At 39.7% G+C, this 20,320-nt stretch overlaps 1 protein-coding gene across 7 annotated transcripts in view; it reads left to right on the top strand.

The window, feature by feature from the left end:
• METTL8 (methyltransferase 8, methylcytidine) overlaps positions 1-20,320 on the top strand; it is a 125,229-nt gene that overhangs the window by 67,222 nt on the left and 37,687 nt on the right. For all 7 annotated transcript variants that reach the window (XR_008381308.1, XM_053598080.1, XM_053598077.1 and 4 more), the window contains one exon: positions 18,449-18,540. Coding sequence is in view for 6 of the 7 variants with exons in the window: in XM_053598080.1 (XP_053454055.1) it covers positions 18,449-18,540 (92 nt within the window). In the remaining variant the exon portion in view is untranslated. The remainder of the gene's footprint in view (positions 1-18,448; positions 18,541-20,320) is intronic.

Below are 20,320 nucleotides of genomic sequence, written 5' to 3'. Positions count from 1 at the left end.
TCCTAACTAGGTAAGTGAGACCTAGTGCAGGATTCAAGGAAGGAAGGGAAAAAAAGGAGGCAGATGCAGTTTTTTTCAGCGTAGAGAAGGCCAAGGTTGTGCAGCTTCCTTCTTTTGTCCCATGTTCAAGTTCAATTAGGTCCAGTTTCTTCTGCCAACTCAAGTTCAACTCTTAAGGATATCAAAGTGGTATGCCTGAGGTACACCAGGGAGGAAATTGGTGCCACATCTGCCTCCCAGATTGTTCCCTCAGGACTGTCTCTAAGAAAAGTCGATGATGCCATCACCAAGGCAGATGATGACTGGAAGGGTCTAAGGACCATTCAGGACAGGCAGGCCCAGATTCAGGTAGTACCTTCTGCCCCTGCCCTGATCAGAAAAGCCCTTCAGGGAGCCACCCAGAGCCAGAAAGAAACAGAAAAACATTAAGCACAGTGGAGGCTGGGAACAGTGGCTTACTCCTATAATCTCAGCTCTTTGGAAGGCTAAGGTGAGAGTATTAAATGAGGCTAGGAGTTTGAAACCAGCCTTAGGCAACAAAGTGGTCCCTGTCTTACAAAAAATAAAGAAAATTGCAGGGCATGGTAGTGCACGCCTGTGGTCCCAGCTACTTAGGAGTCCGAGGCAGAAGGATCTATTGAACCCAAGAATTTGAGGGTATTGCGAGCTATGATCATAACATTGCACTCCAGCCTGAGCAACGGTCTGAGGGTATATCTCCAGGGAGAAAAAAAGCACAGTGGAAATCCTGGGGAGTACCCAATCTGTGAACTGCAATGTCAGTCCCTCGTCTACTACATCTATTGATGTCATCACAGGTGACATCAATATTAGTACAGTGGAATGCTCTGCTACTTAACTACAAAGAAAAATATTTCAGTAAAGGATCATTTGACAAAACAGAAAAGTAGATCCAGACCCTCATAAAGGCGATCCGATACCCAGTGGAGTCCATCAGTACCCTTAATCCCCTCCCCTCCAGGCTACAAAAATAGAGAAAATTTCTAGTCTTTGAACTGGAGCATACAGAGAAAGATGAACAGATCTCTGAAAAAGTGGGGTTTCAAGGAGAATTTACCTGTATTTGTTATTTTTTTTTTTGTAGAGACAGAGTCTCACTTTATGGCCCTCGGTAGAGTGCCGTGGCCTCACACAGCTCACAGCAACCTCCAACTCCTGGGCTTAAGCGATTCTCTTGCCTCAGCCTCCCGAGTAGCTGGGACTACAGGCGCCCGCCACAACGCCCGGCTATTTTTTGGTTGCAGTTTGGCCGGGCCGGGTTTGAACCCGCTACCCTTGGTATATGGGGCCGGCACCTTACCGACTGAGCCACAGGCGCTGCCCTGTATTTGTTATTTTTAACAGAAAGGAAAGGGAAAGGAAGGAGAAAGACCATAGAAGGCACTGTGGATTAGTTTGCATTCTCCACTATTTAATATAAAGGGAATCCTATAATATGGGTTATCTTTCTATCTGGCTTTTTTTGCTCAGCATAGTTATTTTGAGATTTATCCATGTTGTTGCATGTGTCAATCGCTTGTTCCTTTTTATTGCTGATAAAAGAGTCATAATCAGAATATATAAAATATCTCAAAGTTAAAAAATAAGAAAACAACAACAATCAAAATGACCAGAAGATTTTAGCAAACATTTCACCAAAGAAAATATACACAATACAGATGGTAAATAAGCACATGAAAAGATGCTCAAGATCATGAGTCATAAGGAAAGTGCAAATTAAAGTCACAAGGAGATGCCGCTACTTCCCTGTAAGAATATCTAAAATTCAAAATACTGGGCGGCGCCTGTGGCTCAGTCGTATGGTGCCGGCCCCATATACCGAGGGTGGCGGGTTCAGACCCAGCCCCGGCCAAACTGCAACCAAAAATAGCCGGGCGTTGTGGCGGGCGCCTGTAGTCCCAGCTACTCGGGAGGCTGAGGCAGGAGAATCGCCTAAGCCCAGGAGTTGGAGGTTGCTGTGAGCTGTGTGAGGCCACGGCACTCTACCGAGGGCCATAAAGTGAGACTCTGTCTCTACAAAAAAAAAAAAAAGAAAAGAAAAAAATTCAAAATACTAAACATAACAAGTATTGGCAAGGATGTGGCAGAACTGGAACTTTCCTACACTACTAGTGGGAATATAAAATGTTGTAACCATTTTGGAATACAACTTGGCATATTCTTAAAAAGTTAAACACCTACCTGTGGTTGATACATACAACATGGGTGAATTTCAAAATAATTATGAAAATTATTCTTTCAGTAATAATAATAATAAATATTATCATTCTTACACTGAGTGAAAGAAGCTAGAAATAAAGAATATTTACTGTAACTTCTTGTACCGTACTAGGAAATACAAACTAATCTATAGATACAGAAGGCAGAGAAGTGGTTGCTGGTAGGTGGAGAGGAAGATAAGAAGCGGAGCAGCGGGAAGACAGAATGACAAGGGACTAAAGGAAACTTTTGAAGATAATATATATGTTCATTATGTTGATTGGGTGATACTTTCCACATATATCAAATTGTACACATTGCATATGTACAGTTTACTGGGTGTCAGTTGCACCTTAATAAAACTGAAAAAAACATGGTTATATTCATATATTGGAAAATAATGTAGTACTTAATAAAAATGAGAGATCTATGTATACTGATATTAAGAGATGGCTATGGGGTGGCGCCTGTGGCTCAAAGGAGTAGGGCGCTGGCCCCATATGCTGGAGGTGGCGGGTTCAAACTCAGCACTGGCCAAGAACTGCACAAAAAAAAAAACAAAAGGGAGATGGCTATGATATGTCATTAAATGAAGAGAAAGACATCTCCAGGGTGATGTCATTTTTGTTAAGGAATTCTTACAACTGTGTTAAAGGAATATACACATCTTCATATTTATATATGTTGTACATAAAGAAAAGTCTGGATAGGCCCACATCATCCTGATAGTGGTGATGACATGAGAATGGGTGTGAGATGAAAAGTTGAAACATGTTATTTTATACCCATTAGTATTATTTGAATACTAAGAAGAAGAATGTTCCCCCTTATAACTATTCCCACCTTTACTAATAATAAATTTTGTATTTTTTAATACCAATTACAATTTCTCACACCAATCACAATTTTGAGTTCTACCAAATCTTCCTCATCTTGCATCCCCAGCTCACAGCCCTAGTGTCTGATAGGTGTACGTTCCTGGCGAATTTTTAATAAGGGAAATGGGTATCAGTTTCTTCCATTAGCTGTGACCTCCATTGCATTGTGCAGCAGTGGGAAGGCAATGGTTATTTTGTGTTTGTATCTTCTGTTAGTCACTCATTTCTAAGAAACTAATTTACTAATAACAATAATCAACTGAAATATTCAGTATAGCCAAAAAGAGAAGTGAGCATCTAGGAATCAGAAATATAAATTAGCACTGATACTAGAAAAGATGGTTTAATTGAAGTTAGTTCAATTATTTGCTGATATGCCTATAACAGCTATAATTCATCTGTTCTGAAACTCGTTTTTCCACCAATTAAAATCTCTTGAATTATGACAGTTCTTACAATTGATGGCATCTTAACGTTGTAGTTGGAAGTGTTTTTTCTTGCTGGTACAGAAAATAATGTCATCTTTGATGAATGATGGATTTGATGAAATAAGCTAATTATATGAGTACTTAATCTTAATTCATTTATATATATATATATATTTTTTTTTTTTTTTTTGAGACAGAGTCTCAAGCTGTCACTCTGGGGTATAGCGCCATGATGTCATAGCTCACAGCAATCTCAAACTCTTGGGCTTAAGCGATTCTCTTGCCTCAGCCTCCCAAGTGGCTGGGCCCACTATTTTTTTTTGTTGCAATTGTCATCGTTGTTTTAGCTGGCCCAGGCCAGGTTCGAACCTGCCAACCTTGGTGTATATAGCTAGTGCCCTTACCCAGTGAGCTACAGGTGCCACCTTAATTCATATATTATTTTGAAGACCGTTATTCTTATTTTGTTAATAAAAATAAATTAATAAAAAGTGAGAGACAGAAGTTTTAAATGATTTTCTGCTTCAATACATTGAGGTTAACATACAGAGCATCTGTTATATTTTTAGAAAAGCATTATTTGCTATATGGATAAATGGGCAGTGGGCATAGCTAGAAAGTACATGTAAGCATATGAGACAATATTTAACAATAAAATAAATACAAATTAAAACAACAGGTCACTTTTTAGATCTATTAAATGAGTGTAAAAATTAGAAAGAGAAGAAACAGGATAACACCCAATTCAGGTAGTATTATAAATTCATATGGTTTTGTTTGGTTATCTTTCTGTTTATTCCTTTATTTGTCTCATCTGTTCCCTTTTTTGCATTCTTTTGGATAAACAGAATACTTTTTTTAAAATTATGTTTTATTTTCTGTATTGGGTATTTATACATCTTTGCAGTACTTTTTAGGAGTTATTCTAGCACAGTAGTTTCACATATTTTGGTCTCAGGACCCCTTTACCCTCTGAAATTATTGAGGACCCTTAAGACTTGTTATGGATGTGGATTATGCCTATTGATATTTTCTATATTGGAAATTAAAACTGAGACATTAAACATATTTATTAATTTATTTTCAAACAATAGTAAACCCAGTACATGTTAACATAAATTGTATATTTTAATGAAAATACATGTTTTTAAAAATGTAATGCAAAAAAGATAAAAAGAAAAAAAATGTAATGCAAATAGTGTCATTGTTTTCAATGTTTGCAAGTCTTTTTAATGTTTGCCTTAATGGAAGAAGCTGGGTTCTCGTATATGCTTCTGCATTCAATTGTTTTGATGTATTGTTTAGGTTGAATTATTATTATTATTTTGAGGAGGGGAGAGAGTTTCACTATGTCATCCTCGGTAGAGTGCTGTGGCATCACAACTCACAGCAACCTCCAACTCTTGGGCTTAAGTGATTCTCTTGCCCCAGCCTCCAGAGTAACTGGAACTACAGGTGCCCACCACAATGCCCGGCTATTCTTTTGTTGTCATTGCTGTTTAGCAGGCCTGGCCTGGGTTCTAACCCACCAGCCCCAGCACCCTGACCACACAGCTACGGGTGCTGAGCCTTAATTATTTATTTATTTATTTTTTCAGAGACAGAGTCTCACTTTGTTGCCCTCGGTAGAGTGCCATGGCATCATAACTCACAGCAACCTCCAGCTCTTGGGCTTAGGCAATTCTCTTGCCTCAGCCTCCCAAGTAGTTGGGACTACAGGCGCCCGCCACAACGCCCGGCTATTTTTTTTGTTGTTGCATTTTGGCCAGGCTGGGTTTGAACCCGCCACCCTCGATATATGGCACTAGCACCCTACTCACTGAGCCACAGGTGCCACTCTGAGACTGAATTATTTTTTTTTTTAATTGGCCTCACACAGATATCTGCTTGTAAGGGTAAAGAGGTTTTTGTTTGTTTTTGTTTTCCTTTTGAGATGAAAAGAGTCTCATTCTGTCACCCTGGATAGAGTGCTGTTCAATTATTTGCTGATATGCCTATAACAGCTATAATTATTTGAGCATCTGCAAACTCTTGGGCTCAAGAGTTCTTCTTGCTTCAGCCTCCCAAGTAGCTGGGCCTACAGGCTCCTGCCCCAATGCCCAGTTTGTTTTTTCTATTTTTAGTAGAGACAGGGTCATGCTCTTGCCTCAGTCTCCCAAGGTGCTAGGATTACAAGCATGAGACACCACACCTTGCTGTAAGGTGCACAGTTTTTAAATTTAGCCTTTTTAGATAATTATGGATGTTTCTTCTTGGTATTACACCAAAACTCAATAGTGGTAGTTTCTTAGGTGCAATATGGAATATGAAACCGTATCAATGAACTTTTTATATTCTTCCACATTGGGACACCTTGCACTTTGGATGGATCCTTTACCTATGCATCATTTATAATATCATTCGTGGGTAATCTGGAAAAAAATAGGTTCCCTGTTTCATGTAGATTTCCAAATGTTGATACATTTCTTTGTATAATATTTAAAAGTTACATGTATTAATTTCTCCACCAGTCTCATCAGGGAAGTACTCAATCTTGATATGAGGACAATTAATGACAATTAAGTTTATGGGGGGGGGAAGTAGAAAGAGGGATGGAGGGAGGAGGGTGGGGCCTTAGTGTGTGTCACACTTTATGGGGGCAAGACATGATTGCAAGAGGGACTTTACCTAACAATTGCAATCAGTGTAACTGGCTTATTGTACCCTCAATGAATCCCCAACAATAAAAAAAAAAAAAAAAAAAAAAGAAAACTGTCAAACTCGTGGTGGTAGATAAGTTTTCTAAAATTCTAACTTTGCTTAAAAGCACAAAATGTATCTTTGGCAACAAATGTATCATTTGCTTGTCTTGAAATGGCTCATTTTATTTGCTCTCAAAAAAATATATGCCAAGTGGGCAGTGCCTGTGGCTCAAGGAGTAGGGCGCCGGTCCCATATGCCAGAGGTGGCGGGTTCAAACCCAGCCGCAGCCCAAAACCAAAAAAATATATATATATGCCAAGTACCCAAGTCTTTTTTTTTTTTTTTTTTTTTTTTTTGTGGGTTTTGGCCGGGGCTGGGTTTGAACCTGCCACCTTCGGCATATGGGACCGGCGCCCTACCACTTTGAGCCACAGGCACCGCCCCCAAGTCTTAATAACTATAGTTTTATCTACTGTTGCTCTTTCAAGTTAAAATAACATTCCATGAAAAAAGCAGCTGGTTCACTTCACTATTCCTATTGTACAAGTGCTTTTTTTTCAAGTCACTTGTAATCCTTCTGTATGGAGCAGAGGTGTTTTAAGCATACTTTCCATCTTGTCACACAGAATATTAAAAAGATGGAATTCAAGGATCAATGTTTTATAAAACTAACAATTTTTACTATTCAATCAATGAAAATTTTTTTAATTCATTTTTCTTTTTTGGTGTATTCTTTACTACTCACAGATGGTGTTAGAGAATACAACAACTACTAATACATCATAGTGTCACTACCTTGTTTCATTTTAGTGATACAGGACAAGTGGCCTCCCAGCCAGCTTATGGAGCTAGGGATGGACCAGCTGTCTCCGCAGCAGAGGAACCAGGGGGCTGAAGGGTAGGTAGGGGAGCCCTGCAGGAGGCTCCAGTAGCCAGAAGGGCCAGACAACTGCTGGGGAGATACCAGCACCTTAGGCTGAATGAGGAACCCCCATTTTCTAGGCCTGGTCAATTTCATGTAAGTTTCCTAGGCCTGGGAATGAAGGGATTGTAGCCATTCATTTGCAACCTAGACATGTCCCAGACATGTCCCAGATGTGATGTCCCAGACAGGCTAAATGTAACTACCAAGCCCCACTAAATGTAACTACCCAGGGCCCCATGCGATTATATATACCCCTAGACAAAGAGCTCAGAGCAACACAGAGAGAGAGAGAGAGAGAGAGCGCGCGAGCGCTTTTCTCTCTGGACTTAGTTTTTCCCTCTCTGCCAGGAGCTCTGGTGCTTCCGTGTTCTTTTCTGTAAATAAATCCTGTCTTACTACTGATCTGTGGTCCATGGATTCATTTTTCAAATCACCAAGACCAAGAACCTACTGAAGAGCACAATTCTGGAATCACTAAGGCAGTTGTAATTTTACTCATCCTTGTTTTGATACCATCAAATGTCAGTACAAATGTCAACACAGTAAAAGAGCAAAATACAATATTGTTATGAGAATGACTTGTTTTGACTTAGTGGACCACCTAAGAGAGTAGACCACATTTTGATAAGCACAGTTCTCAAGACAATAATATGCTTCCTCAACTTAATACAGTCTACTTAGAAGTAATATTATACCACCCAACATAAAATAAATTGTTTTAAGAACCTTAAAACAATTATGATTCCACTTATCATCCCCCCAGTGTTTGTGCTATTGTTGTCATATAGTTCACCTCTATATATGTCATAAGCAGTATAATCATTGTTAGTATTTTTGCTTATGTATAGTTAGTTAGCTGGATTATTTTACTTTTTTATTTATTTTTTGAGACAGAGCCTCACTCTGTCACCCTGAGTAGAGTGCTATGGCATCGCAGCTCACAGTAACCTCAAACTCCTGGGCTTGAGTGATTCTCTTGCCTCAGCCTTCTGAATAGCTAGGATTATAGGCGTGCACCACTATGCCTGACTAGTTTTTCTGTGTTTAGTAGTGGGGTTAGTGTCTCGCTCTTGCTCAGGATGGTCTCAAACTCCTGAGCTCAAAACCATCCACTCACCTTGGCCTCCTGGAGTGGGATTATAAGGGTGAGCCACCGTGCCTGGCCTGGTTTATTTTTTAAAGAAATGAAGAAAAAGGAAAAAACTGTCTTTTATAGTTATGCACCTATTTGTCACTTCTGCCTCTTTGTTCCACCTTGTAGATCTAAGACTCTATCTGGTACTATTTTCCTTTAACCTGAAGATCTTTAACATTCCTTGTAGTGTAAGTTCTGCCAGTAACAAATTCCCTTAAATTTCATCTGAAAATATCTCTATTTTAAAAATTTGAAAGATCAGCTCAGTGCCTGTGGCTGAAGCAGCTAAGGCAACAGCCACATCTACCTGAGCTGGCGGGTTCGAATCCAACCCGGGTCTGCCAAACAACAATAACAGCTGCAGCCAAAAAAAATAGCCGGATGTTATGGCAGGCACTTGTAGTCCCAGCTACTTGGGAGGCAGAGGCAGGAGATTCGCTTGAGCCCAGGAGTTGGAGGTTGCTGTGAGCTGTGATGCCACAGCACTCTACCTAGGGTGACAGCTTGAGGCTCCGTCTCAAAAAAAAGAAAAAAAATTGAAAGGTCTTTTCACTTCTTCACTTTAAAAATGTCATCGCTTTGTTCTTTTAGCATCCATTATCGTTTCTGATGAAAAATCAGCTATAATGTGCATTTCTTTCTCCATGTATAAAATAGATAACTGTAAAATTTTACCCTTTATCTTTAGTTTTTAGCAGTTTTCTCTGCATTTATATTTTATGGAGTTTACTGTACTTCCTGGATCTGCTGGGTTTCTTCTTTTTTTTAAATCGAATTTGAGTACTGAGCACAGTAGCCCATTCCTGCAACGCCAGCACTTTAGGAAGGCAGAGGCTGGAGGATTACCTGAGCCCAGGAGTTCAAGATTGGCCTGAGCAACATAGCAAGATCCTGTTTCTACAAAAATAAATAAATAAATAAGTTAGCTGGGTGTGGTTGTAGCTAGAGGATTGCTTGAGCTCAAGGCTACAGTGAGCTCTGATCAGCCACTGCACTTCTTCTGTCTCCTCAATGGAGAGACCCTGTCTCTTTTTTTTTTTTCTTTTTTTTTTTTATTAAATCATAACTGTATACATTGATATGATCATGGGGCATCATACACTCGCTTCATAGACCATTTGACACATTTTTATCACAGTGGTTAACATAGCCTTTCCAGCGTTAACTCAGTTACTGTGCCAAAACCTTTACATTCTACAAGTTTCGCAAATACCCCTGTAAGATGCACCACAGGTGTGATCCCACCGATCCCCCTCCCTCTACCCACCCCCCCCTTTCCCACTTCCCCCCTATTGTTAAGTTGTAACTGGGTTATAGCTTTCATGTGAGAGCCCCAAGAATCCAGAGAACTCAAACGCATCAGCAAGAAAAAAACAAGGGATCCCATCGCAGGCTGGGCAAGGGATTTGAAGAGAAACTTCTCTGAAGAAGACAGGCGCGCGGCCTTCAGACATATGAAAAAATACTCATCATCTTTAATCATCAGAGAAATGCAAATCAAAACTACTTTGAGATATCATCTAACTCCAATGAGACTAGCCTATATCACAAAATCTCAAGATCAGAGATGTTGGCGTGGATGTGGAGAAAAGGGAACACTTCTGCACTGCTGGTGGGAATGCAAATTGATACATTCCTTTTGGAAAGATATATGGAGAACACTCAGAGATCTAAAAATAGATCTGCCATTCAATCCTGTAATTCCTCTGCTGGGCGTATACCCAGAAGACCAAAAATCACAACATAACAAAGATATTTGTACCAGAATGTTTATTGCAGCCCAATTCATAATAGCTAAGTCATGGAAAAAGCCCAAGTGCCCATCGATCCACGAATGGATTAATAAATTGTGGTATATGTATACCATGGAATACTATGCAGCCTTAAAGAAAGATGGAGACTTTACCTCTTTCATGTTTACATGGATGGAGCTGGAACATATTCTTCTTAGTAAAGTGTCTCAAGAATGGAAGAAAAAGTAGCCAACGTACTCAGCCCTGTCTCTTAAAAGAAAAAAAAATTTTATGGAAAAATTTTAGCCAGTCTGTCCTTCCTTCCTTCCTTCCTTCCTTCCTTCCTTCCTTCTTTCTCTCTTTCTATCTCTCTTTCTTTCTTTCGACAGTTTCACCATGTCACCCTCGGTAAAGTGCCCTAGTTTCACAGCTCACAGCAACCTCAAATTCTTGGGCTTAAGCAGTTCTCTTGCCTCAAGCTCCCAAGTAGCTGGAACTACAGGCACCCGCCACAACACCCAGCTATTTTTTGGTTGCAGTTGTCATTGTTGTTTGGTGGGCCCGGGCTGGATTCAAACCTGCCAGCTCCCGTGTACGTGGCTGGCGCCCTAGCCACTGAGCTACGGGTACAGAGCCTATTTTCTGGAACTTAATTTATGTGTTTGTTAGACTAACAGGTATTATCCTATAGGTTAGTGAGACTTATATGTTTTTTCAATCTTTTTTCTCTCTATTCTTTAATTTGGATGATTTCTACACCTGTCTTTAAGTTTACTGACCTTTTCTTTGCAGTATCCATCAGCTGTTAAGCCTTCCCTATGCATTCTTTATTTTAGATATTATGTATGGGTTTGCTGTAGAATTTCCTTTTCTAAAAACTAGTTTCCATCCTCTTACTGAATTTATTCCATTTATTCATTAATTCTTTTTTTTTTTTTTTTTTTTAGAGACAGAGTCTCACTTTATCACCCTCCATAGTGTGCCATCACATCACAGCTCACAGCAACCTCCAACTCCTGGGTTTAGGAGGTTGGACCCGTAGGCCCCAGTAACTGGGACTACAGGTGCCTGCCACAACGTCCAGCTATTTTTTTTGTTGCAGTTTGGCCGGGGCTGGGTTGGAACCCACCACCATTGGTATATGGGGCCGGCGCCCTGCTCACTGAGGCACAGGCGTGGCCCTAAATCTTTGAACATATCTTTAAAAGCCTTATGTACTTATTTCAATATTTGGTTTTCCCAAAGTCTATTGATATTGACCACCTTTTCTCTTGTTTCACGTGTCTAATAGTTTTTATTTGTATGATAGACATTGTGGATATCTCATATGGAATCTAGATTATTCTGTCTTCCTTTAAAGATGTTTAGTTTTTTCTAGCAAGATTTTAAATTACTGCCAGATCTTGTTTTAATCCTAGGTATCATTAGGATGGGACTATTTTAACACCATTCCTATGGCATGGCATTTCTACAGTCTTTTTTTTTTTTTGGTAGAGACAGAGTTTCACTTTATTGCCCTCGGTAGAGTGCCATGGCATCACACAGCTCACAGCAACCTCCAACTCCTGGGCTTAGGCAATTCTCCTGCCTCAGCCTCCCAAGTAGCTGGGACTACAGGCGCCCACCACAACGACCGGCTATATTTTTGTTGCAGTTTGGCCAGGGCTGGGTTTGAACCCGTCACCCTCGGTATATGGGGCCGGCGCCCTGCTCACTGAGCCACAGGCGCTGCCCCATTTCTACAGTCTTAACTGAATACCTGAGGTGTTCAGAGAGATCTCTCCATCCTGACTTAGCCAGAACTCTAATATAGCCAAGCATTGCATCACCTATCTCCAGGCAGTTCTCTTTCCTCTAGCCTCATACCCAGAATCCTTTCTCTGTTAGGCCCTATGGAGTCTTTCCCTGTGGATGAGCACCCAGCACTAGGTAAAAAATCCTGGGACAACTCTTGTAGAAGCCTTCAGGGGCCCTCTCCTCTGTCCAGCTCCATCTTCCTCAGTATTCTGCTACACAAACCCTCACCCGTCTCAGCAACTCTGAACTCTGATCTCTACCTTTTCAACTCACAGAACTGCACTTCAGTGAGACAGCCACTCTCTACTTGGGTTCCACCTCTCTGTATGATGATCTAAAATGTGTCCCCAGATGGACTAACTGGGTAGATATGAGGACTCATCTTTTGTGTTTCTCTTAAGGATCATCATTTTGCCCTTTCTGAAGTATAGTCCAGTGTCTGAAAATAGTTGTTTCAAGTATTTTATCCAGTTTTTAAATGTGTATGGTAGGAGGGTAAATTCATTACCAGATGCTCTGTCATGGCCCAAATTACAAGTCCTATACAGTAGTGTTAAGTCATAATTATGATGAAGATTTTGTAGCTATATAGAAAAATGTGTATGTTTAAATAATAAATATGACTTTGTTATAGAGTTAAGAATTTCTGAAATACTTTTAAGCTGAAACTAATGAATCCTTTCTTCCTTTAACCTAAGAATATTTTATTTTTAATTCCTCAATCACCTAATACATTTATCAAATTTGTCTTTATAGTGTGTTCTATACTGAGACCTTTCCATACACAGCAAATAACAAAAACAGTAAAACAGTCTATACACATAGTTTATACGGGGTGCTTTGATGTATATCTGATTATTTTCAAATTACAATAGGAAGCAGCATTATATTCAGTGGAATTTTCTATAGGAAGAATCATCAAAAACTGTAGCACCCAAGCTAAGCAATACATATTTGTGTTTTAACTTTCCCAAACCAAACCAAATGCATGATTATTTAGGTTGCTATTACCATCAACTTAAAGGGAAAGAAAGAACTCATCATTCATTTGTACTATAGATATAGAAAGAGTAGGAAATAAGAATGTAAAGTACGTATACAAACTGAGATTATAGGACTGATGAGTAGTACAAAATTATAACTCTACTAGTCATGTGGTGAAAATTTGCCTTACTGAAAAATCTTTTATTTTCAAGTTTTATTTTTCTCAAATTCAAGTTTTTATGAAAAGTATTCAACATAGTTTATATTTTCTGCTCAATTCCCTTTTTTACTTTTTTTTTTAAAGAAAACGTAACATTTTATTATAAGGATTGTTGATTTTATTTCATCAGGAAGGATGATGTAAAGTTTTTTTTTTTTTTTTTTTTTTGGCCGGGGCTGGGTTTGAACCTGCCACCTCCGGCATATGGGACCGGCGCCCTACTCCTTGAGCCACAGGCGCCGCCCGATGATGTAAAGTTTTAATGATCATTGTTACATGTCTTAAACATACAGTATGGATTTTGCATAACTATAGTTTTAAACAATTATCTTTAGTTGAATTAGCTTTATAATATTAAGGAAATTTTAAGACAATTTTATTGTAATCCTACTATTCTAACAATTGCTTTCATTTCTGTTTAGAATCTTTACCAAGCTTGGTACATGCCATTTTAAACAGTTGTAATTATAATACATATACAATTTGGGGATCTGCTTTTTTTTTTTTTTTTGTAGAGACAGAGTCTCACTGTACCGCCCTTGGGTAGAGTGCCGTGGCGTCACACGGCTCACAGCAACCTCTAACTCTTGGGCTTACGCGATTCTCTTGCCTCAGCCTCCCGAGTAGCTGGGACTACAGGCGCCTGCCACAACGCCCGGCTAGGGATCTGCTTTTTTAACCTTACACTATTTTATAGACCCTGTTCCATATTGTATACATAATAGTCATATTTATTATCTTGAATGTCCATGAATATTCCTTTGAATTACCATAATTTTTTATTCCCCATCACTGAAGTTATTTCCAATTTTCTGCTCTTATATTTAGTGACCATCTTTATATAGATATTTCTATGTACATAAATCCTTTGTTCTTTTGAGTTACTTCATTGCAGTAAGTCCTGAAAGTACAATTTAGAGGCCAAACTTATAAACCAATTTTTCCATTGGTTTTTGTGTTGTTAATTAACATACCTATTTTCAGTTTGTTTATTAGTCTCTATATTTAAAGTATTTATTACTTATGAAAAGTTGAATGATTGTTATTGCTGGCTTTTGGGCTTGGGTATCCATGAATCAGACTCTTCTAAAATAAAGAACTGCCATAAAGCAGCAGGGCAGGAGGAAGTCCATATGAATACAGGAGGGACATTTTATAGGCTTCTGTAGGGATTCTGTAACTGTACAGTGAAAGAAGTTTTTTCTGCAGGAGCTTAGGGCATAAGCAATTAAGAAAATGAAGCAACATAAAGAACAGTGTAAAGGAGGTAGAACAATTCAAGAAATAACAATCTTAAATACTTAAGAAGTAGCAAGTTAGGGCGGTGCCTGTGGCTCAAGGAGTAGGGCGCCGGTCCCATATGCCATAGGTGGCGGGTTCAAACCCAGCCCCGGCCAAAAACCACAAAAAAAAAAAAAAGAAGTAGCAAGTTAAACTAATAGTTTAAAACTTAAAGCAGAAGACCACATACACTGTTATTGACTCACAGGTTGATTTTTTACAGGGAAAGAAGTTGTTCTGCGGCGCCTGTGGCTCAGTGAGTAGGGCGCCGGCCCCATATGCCAAGGGTGGCGGGTTCAAACCCAGCCCCGGCCAAACTGCAACAAAAAAATAGCCGGGTGTTGTGGCGGGCGCCTGTAGTCCCAGCTGCTCGGGAGGCTGAGGCAAGAGAATCGCCTAAGCCCAAGAGTTAGAGGTTGCTGTGAGCCGTGTGACGCCACGGCACTCTACCTGAGGGCAGTACAGTGAGACTCTGTTTCTACAAAAAAAAAGAAACTCATCCCCATGGCTCAGCACCCGTAGCTCAGTGGTTATGGCACCAGCCACATACACCAGGACTGGTGGGTTTGAACCTGTCCTGGGCCTGCTAAACAACAATGACAACAACAACAAAAAATAGCTAGGCATTGTGGCGGGCACCTTTAGTCCCAGCTATTTGGGAGTTTGAGTTTGCTGTGAGCTGTGATGCAATGACACTCTACTGAGGGTGACATAATGAGACTCTGTCTCAAAAAAAAAAAAAAAGAAAGAAAGAAACTCATCCCCAGCCTTAGTGATACTATGTCTTCAATAAATGACTTGTTACCTATAATGTCATCACTCTCATGAAATCGTATTAAAATAAGCCAAAATAAAAATACATTCTAATCTCATTTATTAAAGCAAATGACAGAGCTGCTTAATGATTATGTGGGTTGTAAATGACTAGGTTTTATTTAAAGACTGACAGTTAAATTTTTATGTATGAGACTGCTTTTTATGTTTTCATTCGCTTTTCCTGGAGATTCCTATATACCAATTTTGATCCTTTTTAAAAGAAAACAGTTTCTCCCCTTTCAGTGGTGTATTTATAGTCAGGTCTCTGGAATATATCCTCTCATATCTGCTTGCATAAATGTTACTTAAAATAGGAACAAGCTTATCATCATTCTACCCAAAGCAACTCTATTCTGTCATTCTTATCCCTACTTTTCTTTTTTCTTTCTTTCTTTTTTTTTTTTTTTTGAGATAGCGTCTCAAGCTATGGCCACGGGTAGAGTGCCCTGGTGTCACAACTCATAGCAACCTCCAACTCTTGGGCTTAAGCCATTCTCTTGCCTCAGCCTCCCAAGTAGCTGGGACTACAGGCACCCGCCACAACACCCAGCTATTTTTTGGTTGTGTTTGTCATTGTTGTTTGGCAGGCCTGGGCTGGATTCGAACCTGCCAGCTCCAGTGTACATAGCTGGCACCCTAGCCGCTGAGCTACAGGCACCGAGCCAATCCCTACTTTTCTAGACCTCAGTTTTGTAAGACCTTGGAATCATTCATGACTCTTACTCTTCTCCTCTGGTATCTAGTCCATCTCTAGCTCATAACTACAATTCTTTCAGCGACCACCCTTCCTTTCTGTCTTCCACTGCTGTTACTACCTTCGTCCCGAGGCTCATTTCTTCTAGACCACTGCGGCAGCTCCACTGGTCTCCCTCCCTCCAGTCCTGCCCCAGTTTCTTGTGTCTTGCACACTACTTAACTGTTCAGTCCCAAATTTAAGATGCTTTGAAATGTGACCATTATGTAGCTCCTAACTTCATCTGCATTAACCCAAGAGGTCTAGTCACAATTTTTTTGTTGTTGTTTCTTACATAAGCTGTCCATGTTGCTAGCATCTTAGTGACATGAGAAATCGCTCTACCAGCTTTGCCCCTAACCTGAGCCCAAACCACTTCCTCTTAAGCCTTCCTATTGCCCCAGCTGGCATTAATCGGCTATACTCCCATTCATCAGGTGATAGCTGTACATGTTCCTTTATATTATCATTTACTGTCCATTTATCCACCTGCCTTAGGAAAATATAACCTCGTGATGGGAAAGACTTAAATCTCTCAGTGTCTCCCACTACGTTGGTAGACAGTAATAGCCTAATGATCAAGATGTTGGACTTTGAAGTGACACAAACCTGAGTTTGAATTCTGGTTCTGCCACTTCCTGACCATATGACCTTGAGGAAGTTACTAAATTTCTGTTAGTTAATATGCAAAGTGAACATGACTATTAACTCCCTCACAGTGTTTTTGAAAGTATTAAATAAAACATTGTGTATAATAAATAACACATGGTAGTAATTATTATTGTAGTGGTTGTTATCGTGCTAACTGCTCAGTTAATGTTTAGCAATCACCATAGTGATGCATCACCAAGAATTTTATAATTTACCCCTTTTCATCAGTCAGGTAACTACAAACACCATGTGATAATAGTACTAGGGGGTTTTCTTACAGTTATCAATAGGCTATATGCAGCTTTAATATGGAGCATGTAATTTCTTTTATTGTTGAAAAAGTTGGTTTGTTCCAGGAAATTGCTTCACTTACTTATACATGTAGTCTAACATATTGCAAAAGGAGAAATGTAAACTTTGTAAAAATAAACCAAGAAAGTCACCCTTTTTTGTATATAGTTGTTGCTTCTATTCTGAGAAACACACGTTTGCAATAGAAAATAATATCTTTTCATAAAGGAAGAATAAATTTTGAAACTAAAAATACAGAAATTGCTAGATTTCAGAAAGGTGACCCTTTTATATGCTATATCAAGCACTCAGTCATTGAAATATAAATGAATCCATTAACAGAAATTAAGGTAACAAATAAGAAAAGCAAATCTAAAGAGTTACTTTAAAAATTGCATGGTAAGTACAAAATATTTTAAAACTTGCATCTTTTTTTTTTTTTCAAGAGAACTTGGTGGGTTTATTTTAGGAAGGATAAAGGCTTTTCAATTGTGTTAAGGAGACAAAGGGACCATTTTTATATAAGGGGGCTTAAGAATGTGTCTCTTTGGTGAAAATGGCAAGTTCTCTCAAAGAATTCTTTAATCTCATGATTTCGTGATTCATTAGTATTTTGCTTTGAATAAAAAGTTTCTTGGAGACAGGATCTCAAGCTGTCACCCTGGGTAGAGTGACATGGGGTCATCATAGCTCACAGCAACCTCCAACTCTTGGGTTCAAGTGATCCTCTTGCCTCGGTTTTTCTATTTGTAGTAGAGATGGAGTCTCACTCTTGCTCAGGCTGGTCTTGAACTCCTGAGCTCAAGCAATCTGCCTGCCTCAGCCTCCCAGAGTGCTGGGATTACAGGCATGAGCCACTGTGCCAGGGCAAAAGTTTGACATGTTGACGAGAAAATGTGGAGATGGAACTCACTTCAAACTTAGCAAGTACAGCCTATAAATAATAAACACCACTTTAAAAAACTGCAGTAAAAACTTGCATCTTTTTGACAGCAGAGTCAAATTCAGGTGTTATAAAAGGAGCATCAAAAAAATGTTAAAGAATGCCCAGGGCGGCACCTGTGGCTCATTCGGTAAGGTGCCGGTCCCATATACCGAGGGTGGTGGGTTCAAACCCGGCCCTGGCCAAAATGCAACCAAAAAATAGCTGGGCATTGTGGTGGGCGCCTGTAATCCCAGCTACTCTGGAGGCTGAGGCAAGAGAATTGCTTAAGCCCAGGAGTTGGAGGTTGCTGTGAGCTGTGTGATGCCACGGCACTCTACCGAGGACCATAAAGTGAGACTCTGTCTCTACAAAAAAAAAAAGAATGCCCTGCTCGTAAATTAACAAAAAGGCAAACAAATTGAGCTTAGACTAAAAAACAGCAAACCGTACCAGCACCCAAATAATCATGCACCAGGGTGTTCTGAGGACATTACTTCAGCAACCATTTCCCAAAGGTGGCTGGGACTTGCAGCACAAACAGATTTGAACAGAAGAACCGTAGGAGTTCCAGGATTGTACCAGCACCATCAGTAGGAACATTTGTCACAAAATGTATTCATTCAACATGGAATTAGCTTGTATCATTTGTCTTTGACTAATCTGGAATGAAAGATGTGAGCCTGTGTCACCTTTTTTCTTCTTTCTCCAATAATAAAGCATGTTTTACAATCTTTTAATTTTTTAAATAGGGATCACATGCAGTGGTCTAAAGAAGAAGAAGAAACAGCCAGAAAAAAAGTAAAAGAAAACTCAGCTGTGCGGGTCCTTCTGGAAGAGCAAGGTAGCCAACTGCATGTTGTGGCTCCTGGAACCGGGCTTCTCTGTCTGGGCTTCTAGACGCTTTCAGTTTCCACTTGAATCACTTTTCCTCCTCCTCGTGTCATTGTTTCTGAGAGTTCTTAGCTTCTACCTATCCCAAACCACTCCTTCTATTTGGTACAATTTCCAGTTCTCCCAGCATAGTGAGACCAAAGATAATGAAGTATGTATTCACCCTATAATTGGTCTTTCATTAGTCATATTATTGCTTTTTCTAGGGATACACACATGGGTGGCATTTCAAACAAGATGTGAAAACATATCTTTAAACCTTTGCTATGCTGCTTTTAGTATGTTATTGTGCATTTCACTTGCTAAGAATTTTGAGCAAATTCATGAACTTTGAGTGAAGACGGTAAAGTCATATCAAAATGTTGCTGGGCTTTTAAGAAAAATGTAAAGTTTCGATAAGAATTGAAGATACTCTTCTTGGAGACCTTTATATTTACAGCTTAATTTAGGTAAAGTCTGACCAACCTTCATAACTTGCTGTTTAAAAATTGGCCTTTGCTACTACAAAATAACAGAAAATGTTGATTCCATATTTTGATTTTTGTGAATGGTGCTGCAATAAACAGACAGTTCAGATTATCTCTTGAATAATATATATATATATTTTTTTTTTTTGAGACAGAGTCTCACTATGTCACCACCGGTAGAGTGCTGTGGTGTCATAGCTCACAGCAACCGCAAACTCTTGGGCTCAAGCGATTCTCTTGCGTCAGCCTCCCAAGTAGCTGGGACTACAGGTGCCTGCTACAATGCCCGGCTATTTTGTTGTTGTAGTTGTCGTTGTTTGGCAGGCCCTGGCTGGGTTCAAACCTGCCAGCTCCGGTGTATGTGGCTGGAGCCCTAGCCGCTGAGCTATAGGCACCGAGCCCTCTTGAATATATTGATTTCCTTTTATTTGGATATATACCCAGTACTGGGATAACTGAATTCAATGCTGGTTCTATTTTCAGTTTTTTGAGGGACCTCTATACCATTTTCCATAGTGGCTACACAGATTTACATTCCCACCAACAGTGTACAAGGGTTTCCTGTTCTCCACAAACTCACCGGCATCTGTTTTTTCCTGTCTTTTTGAAGAAACTCATTTTTAACTGGGGTAAGATGTTATCTCATTATGGTTTTGATTTTCATTTTTCAATACCATTTTTCTGTGGTATTGAGCATTTTTTCATATATTTCTTGGCTGTTTGTATGTCTTCTTATGAAAAATGTCTATGTAAGGGCCAGGCATAGTGGCTCATGCCTATAATCCTAGCACTCTGGGAGGCTGAGGCGGGTTGATTGCTTGAGTTCAGGAGTTTGACACCAGCCTGAGCAAGAGCTAGACCCTGTCTCTTAAAAAAAAAAAAGCCAGGTGGGCATTGTGGTAGGCACCTGTAGTTCTAGCTTCTTGGGAGGCTGAGGCAAGAGAATCACTTAAGCCCAAGAGTTTGAGGTTGCTGTGAGCTGTGACACCATGGCACTCTACCAAGGGTGACAAAGTAAGACTCTGTCTCAAAAAGAAAAAAAATGTCTATTTGATCTTTTGCCCATTTCTAAATTAGATTGTTTGGTTGTTTGTTGTTTTTTTTTTTTTGTAGAGACAGAGTCTCACTGTACCGCCCTCAGGTAGAGTGCTATGACATCACAGCTCACAGCAACCTCTAACTCTTGGGCTTACGCGATTCTCTTGCCTCAGCCTCCCGAGAAGCTGGGATTGTTTGGTTTTTTTGCTATTGAGTTGTTTAATA

The sequence above is a fragment of the Nycticebus coucang genome, chromosome 7 (genome assembly GCF_027406575.1).
Source record: "Nycticebus coucang isolate mNycCou1 chromosome 7, mNycCou1.pri, whole genome shotgun sequence".
Classification (NCBI taxonomy): Eukaryota; Metazoa; Chordata; class Mammalia; order Primates; family Lorisidae; genus Nycticebus; species Nycticebus coucang.
The sequence above is the reverse complement of the archived record's forward strand: the minus strand, read 5'-3'. Positions and strand labels throughout refer to the sequence as shown.